Here is a 21,500-nt window from a genome sequence, read left to right as displayed (position 1 = left end):
TGCGGCAATCAACATCTTTCCACTGCCATTCTAAAGACGGTGTTCATTTTCACGTCACTGACCAAAGTTCCCGATCTCACTGTTTTGAAAATGCTTGACTGAGGCCATCAGATAGTGGAATTAGTCTCCAGTTTCGACACAAGCCCAGAAATAAGGAGTGTGAAAGAATCTCAGAAATCACTTCTCTGGCTTCGGGTGGAAGAGACAGCTACAAGTGTGCATCCTTAAAGAGATTCAGATTTCAGGAAGACCATTCCTAAGGAAATCAGAATAACATAGACTCCCAAGCTTCACATTTGCCTTCGGATATCAGAAAAGCCATGCGGTTACAGTTCTGACTTGCTCGAGGGCGTGATTTAAAGTTTCAAAACTGCTTTACATTTCTAGTTGGGGAAGTAATCTATGCACACTTCAGTCTAATTCTGTGCTAAAATTGTTAACACCTTCGGAAACCTCGAATGTAGAGCAAACTGTTATGCCAATTGGCATGTGATATGGAACAAAGCAGGAGACATATTTGCAGCACATTTGTACTTCGCTTCTGTCAATAACGGCGTCTTTAGCATACATGATGAAACACATTTCGAGATGGAAGTAAACACATCAGTCGGATTGAATGATTCTACGGTTTTGTTTTTTTTTTTTAATTTCTCTCCCCCCGGAGATATGTAAGAGACACAGATAAAAGCTTTTTTTTTTTCTGGAACATCAAAACAGCCCCCAGTATTGTGTATGTGCCTCTGTTCTCTCTGCCATTTTGTCTCCCATTTAAAAATCCCAGAAGCACACAGGAGCCTCGCCTTGGGGAAAATGAGCATGACAATAATGCTTCCTTATGATTAAATATGAACTCCATATCTAAAAAAGGATCCATCACAGAATCAAGTTTACATAATTGAAACAACTTGCAAATGACTAGATTTTTTTAAAAAAAATGTTTTACCCCGGGTACGTGTCTAACGCTAGGTATAATGAGATCATGACTGTTTCGGCCTCGCCTTGCCGAGTCCCTTTATAGAGCTGGGCTTCAAGTGTGATTCATTGAACGTGACTCAGAGCTACACAGGTACTGTGAGATTAACCTGCATATCCAACAAGATCCCAAACTCTTGCAGGCCCCCAGGATTTTTCCCCAGACCTTTCCTCACTGACTAATCTTGTTATGATGTCTTTGATTGTGGTCAGAGTACTGATAATCTGGTAATGGGGATAATAATAAAACTAACAACGATGGTATCTGTTAAGCGCTTACTATGTGTCAAGCACGGTTCTTAGTGCTGGGATAGATATAAGCAAATTGAGTTGGACACAGTTCCTGTCCCACATGGGGCTCACGGTCTTCATCCCCATTTTCCAGATGATGGAATTGAGGCACTGAGAAATGAAGTGATTTTCCCAAGGTCCCACAAAAGAAAAGCGGTGGAGCCAGGATTAAAACCCAGGTTCTTCTGACTCCCAGGCCTGTGTTTTATTCACTAGGTCATCGGGATCAGAGTTTCTGTTGTTGTTATTATTATTATTATTATATTTGTTATGCACGTACTACATATCAAGCACTGTTCTAAGCACTGGAGTGCATAGAAGTTAGTCAGGTTGGACACAATCCTTTTCCCATCTGGGGCTCACAGTCTAAGTAGGAGAGAAGAAAGGTGTTTAATCCCCATTTTACAGTCGAGGAGACTGAGGCACAGAGAAGTGAAGTGCCTTGGTGAAGGTCACCCAACAGTCAAGTGGCAGAACCAGGATTAGAAACCAGGTCCTCTGACCCTCAGGCCTTGGCTCTTTCCCCTAGACCACGCTACTTCTATTTTTAATGAAAATTCTCATTTCTCTCCAGTCCTACCTAATTTCTGGGGGGCTCTCAGCTTTGCTTCTGCCTCAAGCTAACTGCAGGGCTGTTTTAATTCCACATCTTGCAGTGGCAGGCCATGGGAAGGCACCATTACTAAAATAGACTCTCAAGTGAAAAACTTTGTCCTTCAGGCCCTGTTGCCTCATGGCTGGTCCAGAGGTTCAGTCCAAGTTTTTTCCCCTCTGAGTAAGAAGAACAAAAATAATAATCGTACTGTTTGTTAAGTGCTTAATATGTGCCAAATAGTGGGGTGGGTACAATAAACTTAGAAGGCAGACTGCAGTCTTAAGCAACTAAGCAAAGAATTAAAGCACTGCAATGAAACAGGAAAAATTACTACACATTCGCATTCATACAACTACGGTCTTTGGGCTGACTATGGAGCTGACCTTGGAACGAAGGAGTTGAAGGATCAAAGTGTTAGGGTGCTGGAAAACAGTGGGAGGCCTCAGATAGGAGCTAACAATAATAATAATAATAATAATAACAATAATAATAATAATAATGACATTTATTAAGTGCTTACTATGTGCAAAGCACTGTTCTGAGTGCTGGGGAGGTTACAAGGTGATCAGGTTGTCCCACGGGGGGCTCACACTCTTACTCTCCATTTTACAGATGAGGTAACTGAGGCCCAGAGAAATGAAGTGACTTGCCCAAAGTCCCACAGCTGACAAGCGGCGGAGTTGGGATTTGAACCCATGACCTCTGACTCCCAAGCCGGTGCTCGTTCCACTGAGCCACGCTGCTTCTCTAAGTTGCAGAATGGGGCTGGGGGTCACCATGGCACTTAAATACTCAGGCCGGCCAAGAGTGCAAATCACCAGGGACTCCCTACCGTAAATGATTCATGCTGTTCCCCTGGCCTGGAACTCCCTCCCTGATCCCCAAGTCTGTCAGTATGCAGTTCTTTTATTCAATCAATTAATCAATCAGTGGTATTAATTGAGTGCTTACTGTGTGCACAGCACTGTATTAAGAGCTTGGTAGAATACAATCCAACAGAGTTGGTAAATACGTTCCCTGTCCACACTGAGAAGCAGCATGGCTCAGTGGAAAGAGCACGGGCTTTGGAGTCAGAGGTCATGGGTTTGAATCTTGGCTCCACCAATTGTCAGCTGTGTGACTTTGGGCAAGTCATTTCACTTCTCTATGTCTCAGTTACCTCATCTGTAAAATGGGGATGAGGACTGTGAGCCCCCCGTGGGACAACCTGATCACCTTGTAACTTCCCCAGTGCTTAGAATGGTGCTTTGCACACAGTAAGTGCCTAACAAATACCATTATTATTATTATTATTATTATTATTATTATTATTATTACCGAGGTTCTGGTCTAGAATCCAATTCTCTCCCTCTTCATTCCCCCCGTCTTTGGACTTCCCAGAGCCCGACTTCTCCAGTCAACAGGTAGCTTTTTGAGGAACCAGTAGGAGAGAGGTCACCTCCCAAATACTCCCAATTAGATGAAGCACCCAAACCTCTGCCCAGCAGACTCAAAGGTCTGCCGTACCTTCAACATGCTTCTCAAACCCCCCATCTCTACCTCACAAAACTCAGGTCTTGTCATGCTGTGAAGTCGTCTCTAACCCATAGCGATTCCATGGATACGTTTCTCCCAGAACCCCCCAACTCCACCTGCAATCGTTTTGGTAGTGTATCCAGAGGGTTTTCTTCATAAATATATGGAAGTGGTTTATCATTGCCTTCTTCCACGCAGTAAACTTAAATCTCCACTCTCGACTCTCTCCCATGACGCTGCTGCTCAGCACAGGGGGGTTTTGACTTGTAGCAGATTGCCACTGGCCAAGCTAGTAATTGAATGGGTATGCCTCTGTTTGACTCTCCCTCCCATAGCTGAAACTGGTAGAGTCCTGGAAACTCTCCAGGTCAGATCTTGAGAGGGGGACAAAACTCTAATCATGTCAAAATTAAGATGACACTTCAACACTTAGGTATTAATTCCTATTTTTTTATGGTATTTGTTGAGAAGGCACATAGTGTTAGGGTAGAAACAGGTTAATCAGATTGGACACAGTCCTTGTCCCACATGGGACTTGCAGTTTAAGTAGGAGGGAGGACAGGTATTGAACCCCATTTTGCAGTCGAGGAAACTGAGGAGCAGAGAAGTGAAGTGGTTTATCCAAGGTCACACAACAGACAAGTGGCAGAGCTGGGATTAGAACCCAGGTCCTCTGACTCCCAGGGCCATGCTCTTTTCATTAGACCACACTGCTTCCCCAATTCTGAGAGCCTATGTGAAAGTGCATACAATTATTAGTATATTCAATTTTTTATTCAACTCTTACATCCTGACATTTATACTTCTTCCTCTTACAACCCTTTCCTTCTTCCTGCCCTTAGAATTTGTAAATCATTTCTGCCTGTCTGCCTGACTTTCCCATTAGAATGTGGGGTAGGGAATGTCTATCCTTGTTTTAGTTGCCCATAATGTAGTGTTTTGCAGTCTGGAAGCACTGAACAAATACCACTGAATCAATCAATCAGTGGTATTTATGGACTGTTTACTGTGTGCAGAGCACTATACTAAGCGCTTGGGAAAGTACAATATAACAGAGTTGGTAGACATGTTCTCTAACCACAACCACTGAAGAGTGCTCAGTCAAATTAGTGCCATGCACAGCATATTATTAACAATAATAATAACAATAATGGTATTTCTTAAGCACTTACTATGTGCCAGACACTGTACAAAGTGCTGGGTTAGATATAAGCAAATCAAGTTGGACACAGTCCCTGTCCCACGTGGCCCTCACAGTCTCAATCCCTATTTTACAGATGAGGTAACTGAGGTGCAGAGAAGTGAAGTGACTTGCTCAAGGTCACACAGCAGCCATGTAGCAGAGCCTGGATTAGAACCCACAACCTTCTGACTCCTAAGCCCGTGGACTGCCTGCTTTGGGGAGATGCTAATTATTAATATGTCACAGATCCAGCACAGTACGATGGGCCGGCTGAAAATGACACATTGATTGAGAATAAGTATGCGGAAAGAACTAATTAAAAAGTTAAGGGCAGAGGATCTGAAATGACTTGCCCAAGGTCACACAACAGATAAGGTGGAAGAGATGGCATTAGAACCCAGGTCCTCTGATTTCTAGGCCCATGCTCTTTCCACTGGGCCATGCTGCTTCTCAACGTTAACCACCACCTTTCATCCCCCTTCTGAGGGGCCCGCTGTGATGGGGACTAATGTTGCTTCTTTGTGCTCTCAAAACACTCCACCATCACCATTGAGACTTTGAGTCTGTTTTGCACATTTTCATTCATTCATTCAATCATATTTATTGAGCGCTTACTGTGTGCAGAGCACTGTACTAAGCACTTGGGAAGTACAAGTTGGCAACATATAGAGACGGTCCCTACCCAACAGTGGGCTCACAGTCTAGAAGGGGGAGACAGACAACAAAACAAAACATATTAACAAAATAAAATAAATAGAATAAATATGTACAAGTAAAATAAATAAATAAATAGAGTAATAAATACGTACAAACATATATACATATATACAGGTGCTGTGGGAAGGAGAAGGAGGTAAGGCAGGGGGGATGGGGAGGGGGAGGAGGGAGAGAGGAAGGAGGGGGCTCAGTCTGGGAAGGCCTCCTGGAGGAGGTGAGCTCTCAGTAGGGCTTTGAAGGGAGGAAGAGAGCTAGCTTGGCAGATGTGCAGAGGGAGGGCATTCCAGGCCAGGGGGAGGACGTGGGCTGGGGGTCGATGGCGGGACAGGCAAGAACGAGGCACAGTGAGGAGGCTACTGGCAGAGGAGCGGAGGGTGCAGGCTGGGCTGTAGAAGGAAAGAAGGGAGGTGAGGTAGGAGGGGGCGAGGTGATGAAGAGCCTTGAAGCCGAGAATGAGGAGTTTTTGCCTGAAGCGTAGGTTGATTGGTAGCCACTGGAGATTTTTGAGAAGGGGAGTAACATGCCCAGAGCGTTTCTGCACAAAGATGATCTGGGCAGCAGCATGAAGTATAGATTGAAGTGGGGAGAGACCGGAGGATGGGAGATCAGAGAGGAGGCTGATGCAGTAATCCAGTCGGGATAGGATGAGAGATTGAACCAGCAGGGTAGCAGTTTGGATGGAGAGGAAAGGGCGGATCTTGGCAATGTTGCGGAGGTGGGACTGGCAGGTTTTGGTGACGGATTGGATGTGAGGGGTGAACGAGAGAGCAGAGTCAGAATCAAGGTAGGATAGGATAAGTGCTTGGATTAATGTGAAAGCAGTTTGGATGGAGAGGAAAGGGTGGATTTTAGTGATGTTGTGAAGGTTGAACCTGCAGGATTTGGTGACGGACCGAAAATGTGGGTTGAATGAGAGGATACTGCCAAGGTTGAGAACCTTCCTTGACATCAAACATTAGGACCAGAACCCAATATCAGTGATGAGGTCTGTGACTTGCAGTCAGCTCACCGACACTGAAGAAGTGCTCACAGCAATGTAGCTGGGCTGGCCGGGACCTGACCTGTAGAGGCCTTGAAGCATCAGTGTTGCCTAGTGGCTACAGCACAGACCTGGGAATCAGAAGGATCTGGGTTCTAATCCTGCCTCTATCACCTGTCTGCTATGCAACTTTGGGCAAGTCACTTCACTTTTCTGTGCCTCAGTTACCTCATTTGTAAAATGGGGATTGAGACTGTGAGCCCCATGTGGGTCAGGGACTGTGTCCAACCTGATTTTCTGGTATCTTCTCCAGCACTTAGTACAGTGCCTGGCACTTAGTAAGCACTTAACAAATACGATTATTCTTCTTATTATTACGGATAGTAGTAGGCTACCCAAACAAATTTTTCATTTTCTAAATGGTTTTTGTTCATTGGGTTGTACACAGTCCCTGTCCCACATGGGGCTCATAATCTTAATCTAGATTTTACAGATGAGGTAACTGAAGCCAGAGAAGTGAAGTGACTTGCCCAAGATCACACAGCAGACAAGTGACGAAGCCAGGATTAGAACCCAGGTCCTATGTGTCAAGCACTATCCTAAGCACGGGGCTACATACAAGTTGCTGTCTAGTGAACTGACAGTCACAGACCGAATGATTTAAAGATGGAATGTGGCACGGTCTGAAACAAGGCTACCGTGGGACCAGCCTGTTAGGCAGGGATTGGGAGAGAGGTTGCTCTTCTTGGGCAAACACTTGGCAAAAATTGGGTTACCAAGAGCCTGGTTGGAAAAAAGCAGCCAGGCTCTGTGTGGGCATAGGTTGAAAGGTAGCAAAGATCTCTCTCTGCCCATACATGTTATTAGGTATGGCAGTGTCAGTCTTTTCAGCTGGCCATGCCATTAGGATGGGACCCCTCTGTCAATAGCGTCACTTTCAAAGAGGAATAACAGCAAGATACATTAGGGATGTCCCCATGATGTGTCCCCTTTATGCTGGAGTTTGGGACTACTAAAAAATGGGAGCTGAATTTTTTAATTATATTTCTTAAGTGCTTACTATGTACCAGGCACCGTACTAAGTAGGTACAAGCTAGTTAGATGCAAGCTAGTCAGGTTGGACACCAACCAAGGCCCCCGTGGGGGATCACAATCTTAATCCCCATTTTATAGATGAGACAACTGAGGCATAGAGAAGCGAAGGAACTTGCACAAGGTCCCACAGCAGACAACAATAATAATGAGCATTATTAATAATAATAATAATAATAATGATATTTGTTAAGTGCTTACTAGGTGCCCAGCACTGTTCTAGGTGCTGGGGGAGATATAAATTAATCAGGTTGAACACAGTCCCTGTCCCACATGGGGCTCACAGTTTGAATCCCCATTCTACAGATGAGGAAACAGAGGCACAGAGAAGTTAAGTGAGTTGCCCAAGGTCATTCAGCAGACAAGTGATTAGAACCCAGGATCTTCTGACTTCCAAGCCCATTAAGTCATGCTGTTTCTCTAGGTTTTACCTTGGTCAAATCACAAATTGTCTACCTCTTTTCTCAACTGACCAGATGAAACCCATACTTTCTTTCTAGGAAGGACAGTCAGGCCATCATCATCATCATCATCGTCATTATACGAATTATCATCATCATCAACAAGAGTTTTTATGAAGCGGTTACTGTGTGCAGAGAATACAGTAGGTGTTCGGTAGTGTAGGAGAGAAGCCAATTACAGAGGCTTACAGTCTAATGAGGAAGACAGGCAGACGTAAATGGCTTACAAATGGAAGAAACAGGAAGGACAGGGATGTAACAGGGAAGAAAATGAATATGTCAGGATGAGATAGCTGAATAAATCATTGAATATACAATCGGTCATTATACACAATGTTCCTGCACTTAGTTCAGTGCTTGGCACGTAGTAGTCACTTAACAAATGCCATTATTATTATCAGGATGAAAATAAATACATATGTGCTAAAGGTGACTGTCGGGTTGACGCAGCTTCAGGTGTGGAGAAAGAATTGGGGAAGAGTTCCTAGAAGACCGTGGAAAAGGATCAGAGACTCAAAGCAAACAGACTGGCCTGTGTCTTGCCCAACACGAATGACAGATGGAGAAATAAAAATGTGAGAGGGAAACCGATTTCCGCTCGGTCTTGCAGTCAGTTGGAAATGCACATAGAATGTTGAAAACTGGTGAAAATGACTGTAACGGTGTCATTTTCAGTGGAGAGAGACACTGAAGCAAAAGCCCCTTGCCGAATTCGGTTAGGGCCAGTACCTTTTTGTGCAAATTATTTTTGGTCAATTTCAGATTTCTGCTTTCTCAAAGGGTCCCATTGAACTGACACTCTGGACCTATTGCATAACCCTAGGCTGCAAAGGATCTAGGTCTGTCTTATTCGGCCTGATATCATCTAAGTGTTTTATAGAGTGGAGCCTCGTGTTTGATTCAGAAAATGACTCAGAGCGGCCCAGATCCTGATAGTGTTGTGGGATGGCACTTTTCATATTAAACCGAATATCCTAATTCATCCTTGAAATTGGGCTCAAAAAAATCTTTCAGCCTGCCAAAATTTTCCCCAAACCTTCCTACACTGAATGATGTCGTGATGATATATCTGAGGGCCGACAACCAAAGAAGTGGAGTAAAATGGGTCATAATTTAAATTTTCATCACATTCCTCCTTTTGCTGGAGAAAATTACTTACTTTTTGACCCCTACCTATTTTTTTTTTCTCTTTTTGAGGGGTAAGGAGACTTGAGCTTGGAATGGCTTTTTTTCTTCTAATGGTATTTGTTAAGTACTTACTATGTTCCAGGCAATGCAGTAAACACTGGGATAGATACAAGCTAATCAGGTTGGACACAGCCCTTGTCCCACCTGTGGCTCACAGTCCTCATCCCCATTTTACAGATGAGGGAACTGAGACCCAGAGACGTGAAGTGACTTGTCCAAGGTTACACAATGAGCAAGTGGCAGAGCCAGGATTAGAATCCAGGTCCTTCTGATTCCCAGGCCTGTGCTCTAACTGCATGGTCATTTGAAATTCTACCTCTGTACTATCATCTTCCCAGCAGGGTCTTCCAATTTTGCTAATTAGTTTTTATTGGAATATCCTTCAAGAATCACATCAGAATCAGTTTGTTCTCTGCAAACAAAGACTAGGCAATGCTGTTAGAGACCTCCCAACCCCACAGCACTTATTTCCGTACCTGTAATTTATTTATTTATTTGTATTAATGTCTGTCTCCCCCTCTAGACTGTATGCTCGCTGTGGGCAGGGAATGTGTCTGTTTATTGTTATATTGTACTCTCCCAAGTGTTTGGTGCAGTGCTCTGCACGCAGTAAGAACTCAATGATTGAATGAATGAATGAATGAAAGACCTGGGTGACTGTAGTTGTCAAGAGAAAACAGTTGCCTCCCCCTTACTATTCCATTTTATTCCTTTCCAGTTTTTCCACTTTGGTTGGTGCATTCATTTGGGCCCTTCATTTCTGATCCATTTTCTTTCAAAGAGGCGTTTCTGAGCCAAAGCTAGGCAAATTTTAAATTGTGAAGCTGTAGAAGATGTGGGTTTGCTGAAACTCACTCATTCACCTATCTGCTGCTTTTCTCTCTCTATTTCTCTCTCCTCTTTCCCTCTTACAAACACACACATTTTCTCTCACCTAATTAATCAATCATATTTATTGAACTCTTATTGTGTGCAGAGCACACCCGGCTCCACCCCTCAAAAAGCTTGCAATCTAGTCACCCATCCACCACTGACCGAGCGATTGATAAAGCAGTGTTTTTGGAAAGCAGACCTGACTGCAACTGCAGTGCTGGGTGAAGTTTTACTTTATTACCAGAAAGATGTTTCTCTTCAGGGAAGATGGGAGTTTGCTTCCAACCTCTTTTTTCTTTTTTTTTTTCAACTGGCATTTGTTAGGTGCTTACTATATTTCAGGCACTATAATGAAGTGCTGGAATAGATACAAGCCAATCAGGTTGGACAAACAAGCCCCTGTTTCACATTGGGCTCATAGTCTAAATTGGAGGGAGGAGGATTTAATCCCTATTTTACAAATGATGAAACTGGGACAAGGAGAAGTGACGTGACTTGCCCAGGGTCATATAACAGAGCAGTGGTAGAGTTGGGATTACAACCCAGGTCTTCTTTCTCCCAGGTCCGTGCTCTTTCCACTAGGCCATGCTGCTTCCCTATCTTCCTGAATGGTGCTCAGTTTTTTTCCCCTGAAATATTTTGTCCAGATCTGCAGATTGCCTGCATTCTTGGAACATATTCTCTTCCTTACCGATTTTTTTTCTGTTTCAAACATTCGTTTCAACCTTCCACCTTTTCTGCTTCAGATCTGGCTTCATTGCTAAGTCCTGCAATTCCTAGATATTAACCGTGAGCTCGCCAATAGCACCCATCAGACCGACAAGCCGTTGCAGTGCTCTGCTTAGGATCGTTACTTGTTCATTTCAAATCATTTCTCTGGAAGTCACAGTAGAAGCAGGCTCTGAAAAGCTTTGACTTTGGCTTTGAATTTCCTTCTTGTTTTTGCGTAGGTGTGAAGTGTCAATCTTTCCTGAAGAGTTTCAGGCAGGTAGCGTGCCAGTCAGGGAGAACAAACTGCGTTGTGAGGAGCCTAATTCCCCCAGAAGCATATGTTACCCCTGAAAACACCTTTGAACCAACTTTGCTCTTTCTTCGGGTGGGGCTATAGAGTTGGTTTAGTAATAACAACTAATAATAACTACATGCCAAGCACTGGGGTGAAGCAGTGTGGACGTATGGAAAGAGGCTGGGCCTGGGAGCTGGAAGACCTAGATTCTTATTCTGGCTCCATCATTTGTCTGCTGTGTGGCCTTGGGCAAGTCACTTAACTTCTCTGTTCTTCAGTTACCTCATCTGTAAAATGAGGATTAAGACTGTGATCTCTGTGTATATGGACACGGATTGTGTCCAACCTGGTTATCTTGCATCTACCCCAGTGCTTAGTACAGTGCCTGGCACATCGTAAGCACTTAAACCTTTAAAAAATACAGTCAGATCAGACACAGTCCCTTGTCCCGCATGGGGCTTACAGTCTAAGGGGGAGGGAGAGTGGATATTAAATCCCCATTTTACAGATGAGGAAACTGAGGCCCAGAGAAGTGAAGTAACTTGACCAAAGTCCCACAACTGGCAAGTGATGGAGCCAGGATTAGAACCTGTGACAGCTGACTCCCAGTGCTGTTCATTTTACACTAAGCCTCACTGCTTTGTCTAGTGTTTTTCACTCTAGTAGAGAGGGAGATCAAGTCGGAGAGGCAGTATGGCCTAGTGGATAAAGCATGGGCTCGGGAGTCAGAAGGCCATGGGTTCTAATCCTGGATCCGCCACTTGTCTGCTGGGTGACCTTGGGCAAGTCACTTCATTTCTCCATGCCTCAGTTGCCTCTTCTGTAAAATGGGGATTGAGACTGGATGCCCATTTGAAACAGGGACTATATCATCATCATCATCATCAATCGTATTTATTGAGCGCTTACTGTGTGCAGAGCACTGTACTAAGCGCTTGGGAAGTACAAGTTGGCAACATATAGAGACAGTCCCTACCCAACAGTGGGCTCACAGTCTAAAAGGGGAGACAGAGAACAAAACCAAACATACTAACAAAATACTAACAAATCCAATTCGATTTGCTTGTATCCATCCTAGAGTGGATACAGTCCAGTGCCTGGCACACAGTAAGCACTTAACAAATACCATTATTATCCTCTAGATTGTAAGATCATTGTGGGGAGGGAATGTGTCTGTTTTGTTGTTGTTTTTTGTTGTGTTGTACTCTCCCACGTGCTTAGTACAGTGCTCTGCACACAGTAAATATAATTGAATGCATGACAGGGACTCTGTCCAAACTGATTTGCTTGTATCTACCCCAGTGTTTAGTGCAGTACTTGGCTTAACAAAAGCACAGACAGGAAGCAGCGTGGCTCAGTGGAAAGGGCATGGGCTTGGGAGCCAGAGGTCATGGGTTCTAATCCCAGCTCCGCCACATGTCTGCTGTGTGACCTTGGGCAAGTCACTTAAATTCTCTGAGTCTCAGTTACCTCATCTGTAAAATGGGGATTAAGACTGTGAGCCCCAATGAGACAACCTGATCACCTTGTATCCCCCTCAGCACTTAGAACAGTGCTTTGCACATAGTAAGCACTTAACAAATGTCATCATTATTATTATTAAATAAAAAGTAGGATGGTGTGTTCATTCACTTGTTCTAGGAGTGGGGCCTGTCAAAACCCTCTCCAGAGAAATCACAGGGGCCAAGCTTGGTCTGTGACTCCCTTCTCCCAGTGGGTGACAGGCCTAAGTGGTGACGGGGTGATGCCCAAGGTTGAGAACTTCCTGTAATTTATGTATATATCTGCAATTTATTCATTTACATTAATGTCCACCTCCCCCTCTAGATTGTAAGCTCATTGTGCTCAGGGAGTGTGTCTGTTTTTGTCATACTGTACTCTCCCAAGTACTTAGTACAGTGCTCCGCACACAGTAAGTGCTCAGTATTCATTCAATCTTATTTATTGAGCGCTTTCTGTGTGCAGAGCACTATACTAAGTGCTTGGGAAGTACAAGTCGGCAACATATAGAGACGGTCCCTACCCAACAATGGGCTTAGTCTAGAAGGGGGAGACAGACAACAAAACAAAACATGTAGACAGGTGTCAAAATTGTCAGAGCAAATAGAATTAAAGCTACATGCACATCATTAACAAAATAAATAGAATAGTAAATATGTACAAGTAAAATAGAGTAATAAATCTGAGCAAATATATATACAAGTGCTGTGGGGAGGGGAAGGAGGTAGGGCAGGGGGATGGGGAGGAGGAGAGGAAAAAAGGGGGCTCAGTCTGGGAAGGCCTCCTGGAGGAGGTGAGCTGTCAGTAGGGCTTTGAAGGGAGGAAGAGAGCTAGCTTGGCTGATGTGTGGAGGGAGGGTCACTTAACTTCTCTGTGGCTCAGTTACCTCATCTGTAAAATGGGGATTAAGACTGTGAGCCCCAGTGGGACAACCTGATCACCTTGTAACCTCCCCAGCACTTAGAACAGTGCTTTGCACATAGTAAGCGCTTAATAAATGCCATCATTATTATTATTCCAGGCCAGGGGAAGGACATGGGCTGGGGGTCGACAGCGGGACAGGCAAAAATGAGGTACAGTGAGGAGGTTAGCGGCAGAGGAGTGGAGGATGTGGGTTGGGCTGTAGAAGGAGAAAAGGGAGGTGAGGTAGGAGGGGGCAAGGTGATGGAGAGCCTTAAAGCCGAGAGTGAGGAGTTTTTGCTTGATGCGTAGGTTGACAGGCAGCCACTGGAGATTTTTGAGGAGGGGAGTAACATGCCCAGAGCGTTTCTGGACAAAGATGGTCTGGGCAGCAGAGTGAAGTTTAGACTGAAGTGGGGAGAGACAGGAAGATGGGAGATCAGAGAGGAGGCTGATGCAGTAATCCAGTCGGGATAGGATGAGAGATTGAACCTGCAAGGTAGTGGTTTGGATGGAGAGTAATACCATTCACTGCTTGGGTGACAGGCCTAACTGGTGACATGGTGATGCTCAAGGCTGGGAACACCGGGCTGAATTATTCAGACTGGTGTTGGCCTGCATTTGGCTTTCTGGAGTCACCAAATAATGTTTCATTCTGATTGGTTCAATATAGCCCAGGTGGCTTGTTGATGGGCTGGCAGATAGGGTGAAAGGGGCTGGAGGCAGAGAGAGATGGGATAGGGAGTTTGGAAGGGAGAGAGAGGGGAAGGAGACCGGAATCTCCAGGCATAGTCTTGGTGTCCATCTTGGTTGGAGGCTGCATTTCCCAGGGATCCTTGGGAAAATGATAGGGGCCGAAGTGACATCTGGAGACCACAGCTCTCCTTCTCTCTCTTACTCCCCATCCACCCCACAGCCATGCTCACACACACTGGGCTGCAAATCAGGGAAGAATGCAGAAATTTGGACGTGTGCCTCTATACCCAGGCAGGAGCAAGTTTTCCCAACTGTCAAGCAAATTGGGGCATGGAATACTTTCATTTAGTCGATCATATTTATTGAGCTCTTACTGAGGGCTGAGCACTATGCTAAGCATGTGGAAGAGCACATTATAACAATATAACAGATACATTCCCTCCCCACAAGGAGCTTAAAGTCAGGATGGGGAGACAGACATTACTATAGATAAATAGTAAATGAATAAATAACAATAAGTGGGGCTGGGAGGAGGATGATTAAAGGGAGCAAGTCAGGTTGACGCAGAAGAGAGTGGAAGAAAGGGAAAGGAAGGTTTAATCAAGGAAGGCCATTTGGAGATATGCCTTCAGTAAGGCCCTGAAGAGGGGGAAGAGTGATTTGCCTTTCAGATATGAAGAGGGAGGGCGTTCCAGAGAGGCAGGATGTGCGTAAGAAGTTGTTGGTGAGATAGATGAGGTAGAGGTACAGAGAAAAGGTTGGCATTAGGGGAGCATAGCATGCTGGCTGGATTGTAATAGGAGGGTAATGAGGTGAAGTAGGAGAGGACAAGGTGATTGACTACTTTAAAGCCGATGGTAAGGAGTGTCTGTTTGATGTGGAGGTGGAGATTCTTGAGGAGAGGAGAAACCTGGCCTGAACATTTTTATAGAAAACTTATTCGGTCAGCAGAGCGAAGTATGGACTGGAGTGGGGAGGGACAGGAGGCACGAAGGTCAGCAAGGAGCCTGATACAGTAATCAAGGTGGAATAGATAGAATAAATAAATACTAGCGGCAACTTGGATGGAGAGGAAAAGGTGGATTTTAGCACTTCTAGAGAAGAAACACAGATAAAGATTCCATTTCACTTCTCTGAAACCCAGGAAGTTTGGTCTCCATGAGGAGCCCCTTGGATGCCTACACAAAAGGTACACACAAGATGCAAGAAATAGAAGCTCTGCATAACCAACTGTGGCTTGCTTAGCCTAGTGAGGATGGCCAAAAGAGAAAAAGGAGGCCAATCCACAGTGATCACGAACCCTAAGGGCAATGGCACAAGCAATATCAACTCCCCGAATGGGGTGGTGGTCATTTTGAGCATTTTTATGACATTTTCTTGTTTTGGTCATTGGAAAACACATATCATTACAAATCAGTAGTCCTCAAAATCCAAGCATGCTTCCACAGACAGTCCCACAGTTCTGCACGCGCGCGTGCGCGCGCACACACACACACACACACACTCACACAGACATTCCTCCCTTGACCCCACAGCTCCCTCCAATTACTGTCCCATCTCCCTCCTATCATTCTTCTCTAAACTCCTTGAGTGAGTTGTCTACGCAAGCTGTCTATAGTTCCTCTCCTACAATTACCTCCTTGACCCCCTTCAGTTTAGCTTCCGCCCCCTTTACTCCGCAGAAACTGCCCTCAGAAAGGTCACCGATGATCTTTTTCTTGCCAAATCCAACAGCCTCTACTGCATCTTAATCCTTCTGAACCTCTCAGCTACTGTTGACACTGTGTATCACCTTCTTCTCCTGGAAACATTATCCAACTTTGGCTTCACCGACACTGTCCTCTCCTGGTTCTCCTCCTAACTCTCTGGTTGCTCATTCTCAGTGTCTTTTGCGGGCTCCTCTTCTGCCTCCCACCCCCTAACTGTGGCAGTTCCTCAAGGCTCAGTTCTGGGTTCCCTTCTATTCTTTATCTACATTCACTATCTGCTATCACCAGGGTGAAGACCCACTCTCCAGGAGGCTAGAGTGTGGTGGGCAAAACCTGCCTTTCTGGTTTCTAGAATGCAGCATGGCCTAGTGGATAGAACACAGGCTTGGGAGTCAGAAGGACCAGGGTTCTAATCCTGGCTCTGCCACTTGTCTGCTGTGTGACTTTGGGCAAGTCACTTCGTTACTCTTTGCCTCAGTTACTCCATCTGTAAAATGGGAATTGACCCTGTGAGTCCCCTGTGGGTCAGGGACTGTGTCCAACCTGATTTGCTTATATTCACCCCAGATCTTCATGCAATTACTGGCACATAATAAGCATAACAAATATTATTATTATTATTACTGCCACAAATGAGGTGAACCCTAGGATGCCAAGGGCACTGAGAAGTCTACCAGGGGCTCCTCTAGGTCACAGTGTGAGCTGTGATCATTGTTAATTTACTGGTTGCCATGTTCCTCCTGTTGTAATAATTGAAAAATTACTGAGGTACTTGTTAAGTGCTTACTATTCATTAATTCATTCATTCAATCGTATTTATTGAGCACTTAATGTGTACAGAGCACTATACTGAGCACTTGGGAAGTACAAGTTGGCAACGTATAGAGATGGTCCCTACCCAACAACGGGCTCACAGTCTAGAAGGGGGAGACAGACAACAAAACAAAACATGTGGACAGGTGTCAAGTCATCAGAATAAATATGTGCTATACACTGTACTGTGCTGAGTTGGATACTAGCAAATCGGGTTGGACACAGTCGCTGGCCACATGGGGCTCACAGTCTTAATCTCCATTTTCCAGATGAGGTAACTGAGGCACAGAGAAAGGTAGTGACTTGGTCAAGTTCACATGGCACATGAGTGGTGGAGCTGGGATTAGAACTCATGTCCTTCTAACTCCCAGACCTGTGCTCTATCAGTAGGCCATGCTCACGCTCTCATCTTATAACCCTGTTTTGGATAGTGAGCTCCGTAAGCAGATGGGACCGTGTCTAAAGTATCATCATCATCATCATCAATTGTATTTATTGAGCGCTTAATGTGTGCAGAGCACTGTACTAAGCGCTTGGGAAGTACAAATTGGCAACATATAGAGACAGTCCCTACCCAACAGTGGGCTCACAGTCTAAAAGTATCATCCTTGAACCTCCCCTCAGAGTTTAGCCGAACGGATACCAACCCTAAAGGAGAGGAACACTGAATTATCCAGGGACCAGCCTCTGGCTGAGCCACAAAAATGGGGAGTCACAGTTACCTGCTGTCACCCGCCTTTCCTGGGGATGCTGTCTTCTTCCCCTCTTTCTTGGCACCCAATCTTCCAGCAGGCTTTCTCCTTCTTCTCTAAGACAGAAACAGAGTGATCAAGTGAGTGGGGGGAAGTGGACAGATCAGGGGAGGTCGGGGATGGCGAGACAAGGGAAATGGAGGGCACAGTGAGGAGGTTAGCACCAGAAGAGCTAAGTGTGCAGGTTAGGATGTAGAAGGAAAGAGGTAGGTGAGGTAATAATAATAATAATGTCGGTATTTGTTGAGCACTTACTAGGTGCCAAACACTGTTCTACGCACTGGGGTAGGTACAAGATAATCAGATTGTCCCACTTAGGGCTCACAGTCTTCATCCTCATTTTCCAGATGAGGTAACTGAGGCACAGAGAAGTTAAAGTGACTTGCCCGAGGTCATACAGTTGACAAATGATGGAGCGGGGATTAGAACCCACATCCTCTGACTCCCGAGCCCGGGCTCTTTCCACTGGGTAAGGTGATGGATGCAGCTTATTGTGGGCAGGGATGTGTCTTTTGTTATACTATACTCCTGTAAGTGCTTAGTCAAATGCTTTGCACACAATAAGCACTCAATGAATATGATTGAATGAATGAAGGGCATGATGGTGGAGGGATGAGGGTGGGGATGAAGAAAAAGAAGAAACAAATTGCACTGGCTTGAGTTTGATTTGATTTTAATTTAAAGTTTGATTTTATTAATTTTCTCCTGATATCTGTTGAGCACCTGCTTTGCATACAACACTATCCACCCTGTTCTCAAAGTTTGTGGGTGTGCCCCCACCGCAAAGAATCCCGGGTTCAGGAAAACTTGAATCATAGGGTTCATCTGTGTCTGATTCCACACACACGTGCACGGTCGTTTTTTTCCATCCCTACATCGCACCGTATCCAGACATTCCCTAATTCTACCATCACATTCCAGCAAAGACACGCAGTGGAAACCCACACCAAAGCTGAACTGAGTATATGAGGTGCTAGGGGGTGTTCAAAGAAAAGTTAAATTGAAGACCTTGTCCACAGAGAACTTGCAATCTTTGGGGAAAGGCAAGCTGAGAAAAAACAAACAATTCACCATCAAAATCCACCCTTGTCCCTTGCTCTCCTTTTCTCCCTTTCCCTCTCTCCACCCCCAGTCTAATAGCAACAATGACCCCAAAGTTCTTGATATTTTCAAAATATTTTTGCTGCCCCAGTAGCCTCCTGTGTTTCCTTAACTACGAAGAGCCATTATCCAGTAAGAAGGCTTCCCCTTTGGGCACCTAACTGTTATTGGATCAGAGGTGGCTCACCCCACTGACTCATTATTATTATTGTTTATGGTATTTGTTAAGCGCTTACCCGACCCCGGGCACTGTATCAAGCGCTGGGGTAGATACAAGCTAATCAGGATGGACACAGTCCCTGCTGCCCCACATGGGACTCACAGTCTTAATCCCACTTTAGTACAGTGCTCTGCACACAGTAAGCACTCAATAAATACGATTGATTGATTGATTGATGAGGTAATTTATTATTTACATAATAATAATAATAATAAAAACAATAATTGTGGTATTTGTTAAACACTTACTATGTGCCAGGCAATGCTCTAAGCACTGGGAGGATACAGGCAAATCAAGCTGGACACGGTCTCTGTCCCACATGGGGCTCACACTCTTAATCCCCATTTTACAGATGAGGTAACTGAGGCCCAGAGAAGCGAAGTGACTTGCCCTAAGTTACACAGCAGATAAGTGGCGGAGTCGGGTTTAGAAGCCAGGTCCTTCTAACTCCCAGGCCTGTGTTCTATCTACCAGGCCACACTGCTTCTCTAGAAACAGAAACAAGGAGATGTCCAGAGGACACAACCTAAACCAAATGAGGGAAAGACAGGTTGGGGACCAAAGGCTCTTGGGGCCATGGAGGACCCCCTGGGTGAAATAAGGGTGACACAATTCTTCCCCTTTTGTCCACTGCTCCCCGACCACGGAGGATATTTCCCAAAGGAGACTCTCGCAGTTTAGGAGGGGGTTCGACAGACTGGGAATTGGAGAGGCCCCTTGGGGAGTACCATGTCTTGATTTTGATTCAGTCGTTTTGAGAGAAACGGAGACACTTGAAGAGCTCAAGGAGCAGAGTAATCAGTGTGTAACCAGTCTCTAGACTGTAAGCTAGTTGTGGGCAAGGAATGAGTCTGTTTATTTCGAATTGTACTCTCCCAAGCCCTTAGTACAGTGCTCTGACACAGTAAGTGCTCAATAAACATGACTGAATGAATGTGATTCAAGGCAGGGAGAAAAGATACCATTATATGGGGATGATAAAAGATGGCTCTCCCCCTCTAGACTGTAAACTCCTTGCGGGCAGGGAATTCATTCATTCATTCATTCAATCGTATTTATTGAGCGCATACTGTGTGCAGAGCACTGTACTAAGCGCTTAGGAAGTACAAGTTGGCAACATAGAGAGACGGTCCCTACCCAACAGTGGGCTCACAGGCTAGAAGGGGGAGACAGAGAACAAAACAAAACATATTAACAAAATAAAATAAATAGAATAAATATGTACAAATAAAATAAATAAATAAATAGAGTAATAAATCCGTACAAACATATATACATATATACAGGTGCTGTGGGGAGGGGAAGAAGGTAAGGCGGGGGGGATGGGGAGGGGGAGGAGGAGGAGAGGAATGTGCCAACCAACTCTGCCATACTGTACTCTCTCAAGCGCTCAGTACAGTGTTCTGCACACGATAAGCACTCAATAAATACCATTGTTGGGGAGGCTGTATAACTGCCTGCCCCATCCAGGTGCTCTTCCTGCTTCCAAAGAATGGAAAAAAAGGGGTATACTCAGCTGCATGTGAAGTGCCTTTGGTTGGATGTGGAGGAGGAAATTTCCAGAGGTGGGGATCATTTTCTGGAATAGACTCCCAAGGGAGATGGTGAACACTTCATCTCAGACCATCTGCCTTGTTTAACTCTGCCCTTTCTGCATCACCCTGATTTATTCCCTTTATTCATCCCCCCTCCAGCCCCAAAGCACTTACGTACATATCTATCATTTATTTATTGATTCATATTAATGTCTGTCTCCCTCTTTAGACTGTAAGCTCATTATGGGCAGGGAATGTGTCCATTTATTGTTAGATTGTACTCTCCCAAGAGCTTAGTACAGTGCTCTGCACACTGTAAGTGCTCAATAAATATGATTGAATGAATGAATGAATGAATGAATGAATGTCCAAGGTGAGACAGCCTGTTGAGATTTTTTTTGGCTAGGTTCTGTGCACAAATACCAAGAGCGCAAGCCTTTGAGTTGAGAATCCAGGCATCAAGTCTGGGCTCTGCCACTGGCCTGCTGGGTGACCCCGGGCAAATCATTTACCCTCTCTGGGCTTTAGTTTCCTCAACTGTAAAAATGGGGATAATCAATCAATCAATGTTATTTATTGAGTGCTTACTGTGTACAGAGCAATGTAGTAATGATAATAATGGTATTTGTTAAGAGCTTACTATGTGTCAGGCACTGTACTAAGTGCTGAGGTAGATATACGGTAACTGGGGTGGACACAGTCCCTGTCCCACATGGGGCACACAGTCTTAATCCCCATTTTACAGATGAGGCAACTGAGGCACAGAGAAGTAAAGTGACTTGTCCAAGGTCACATAGAAGACTCATGGTGGAGCCAGGATTAAAACCCAGGTCCTTTTGACTTCTGTATGGGCATCTTTTGCTTTCCTCTCTCTCTCTTTCTCTCCACCCCCACTTCTTTCTCTCTCTTTCTGCCTCTCCTCTGTCCAGTCTCAAACCGTCTCTTCTTTTCCTCTCTACCCAGCTCCTTGCTCTAGCCACTAGACCATGATGCTACTGAGCATTTGGGAGAGTTCAACAGAGTTGGTAGATATGTTACTTGCCCACAACGAGCTTACAGTCTAGAGGGGGAGACAGACATTGATATAAATCGATAATTCATACTACTGGCTTTATAGATATATACTAAGTGCTGTGGGATAAGACGTTATTGATATTTATTGAACACTTACAGTGTACAGACCACTGTATTAAGATCTTGGGAGAGTACAATATATTAGTTGCTAGACACTTTTCCCTGCCCACAATGAGTCTAGAGGGGGAGACAGACATGAATATAAATCAATCATTTATAATATATTATTTATCAATGTGAACACAAGTGCTGTGGGATAAGATAACAATCAGTGGTATTTCCTGAGCACTTACTGGGTGCAGAGCATTTGGAAAAGGACAATTAGATT

At 44.7% G+C, this 21,500-nt stretch overlaps 1 protein-coding gene across 1 annotated transcript in view; it reads right to left on the bottom strand.

Annotated features, from left to right (window-relative positions):
- MORN1 (MORN repeat containing 1) overlaps positions 1-21,500 on the bottom strand; it is a 242,664-nt gene that overhangs the window by 54,845 nt on the left and 166,319 nt on the right. The window contains 1 exon segment of the mRNA XM_038747309.1: positions 17,213-17,298. Within this exon segment, the coding sequence (XP_038603237.1) occupies positions 17,213-17,298 (86 nt within the window).

Source organism: Tachyglossus aculeatus, chromosome 5 (assembly GCF_015852505.1).
Source record: "Tachyglossus aculeatus isolate mTacAcu1 chromosome 5, mTacAcu1.pri, whole genome shotgun sequence".
NCBI lineage: Eukaryota > Metazoa > Chordata > Mammalia > Monotremata > Tachyglossidae > Tachyglossus > Tachyglossus aculeatus.
Note: the sequence above shows the minus strand (reverse complement) of the source record. Positions and strands in the feature narration are given on the sequence as shown.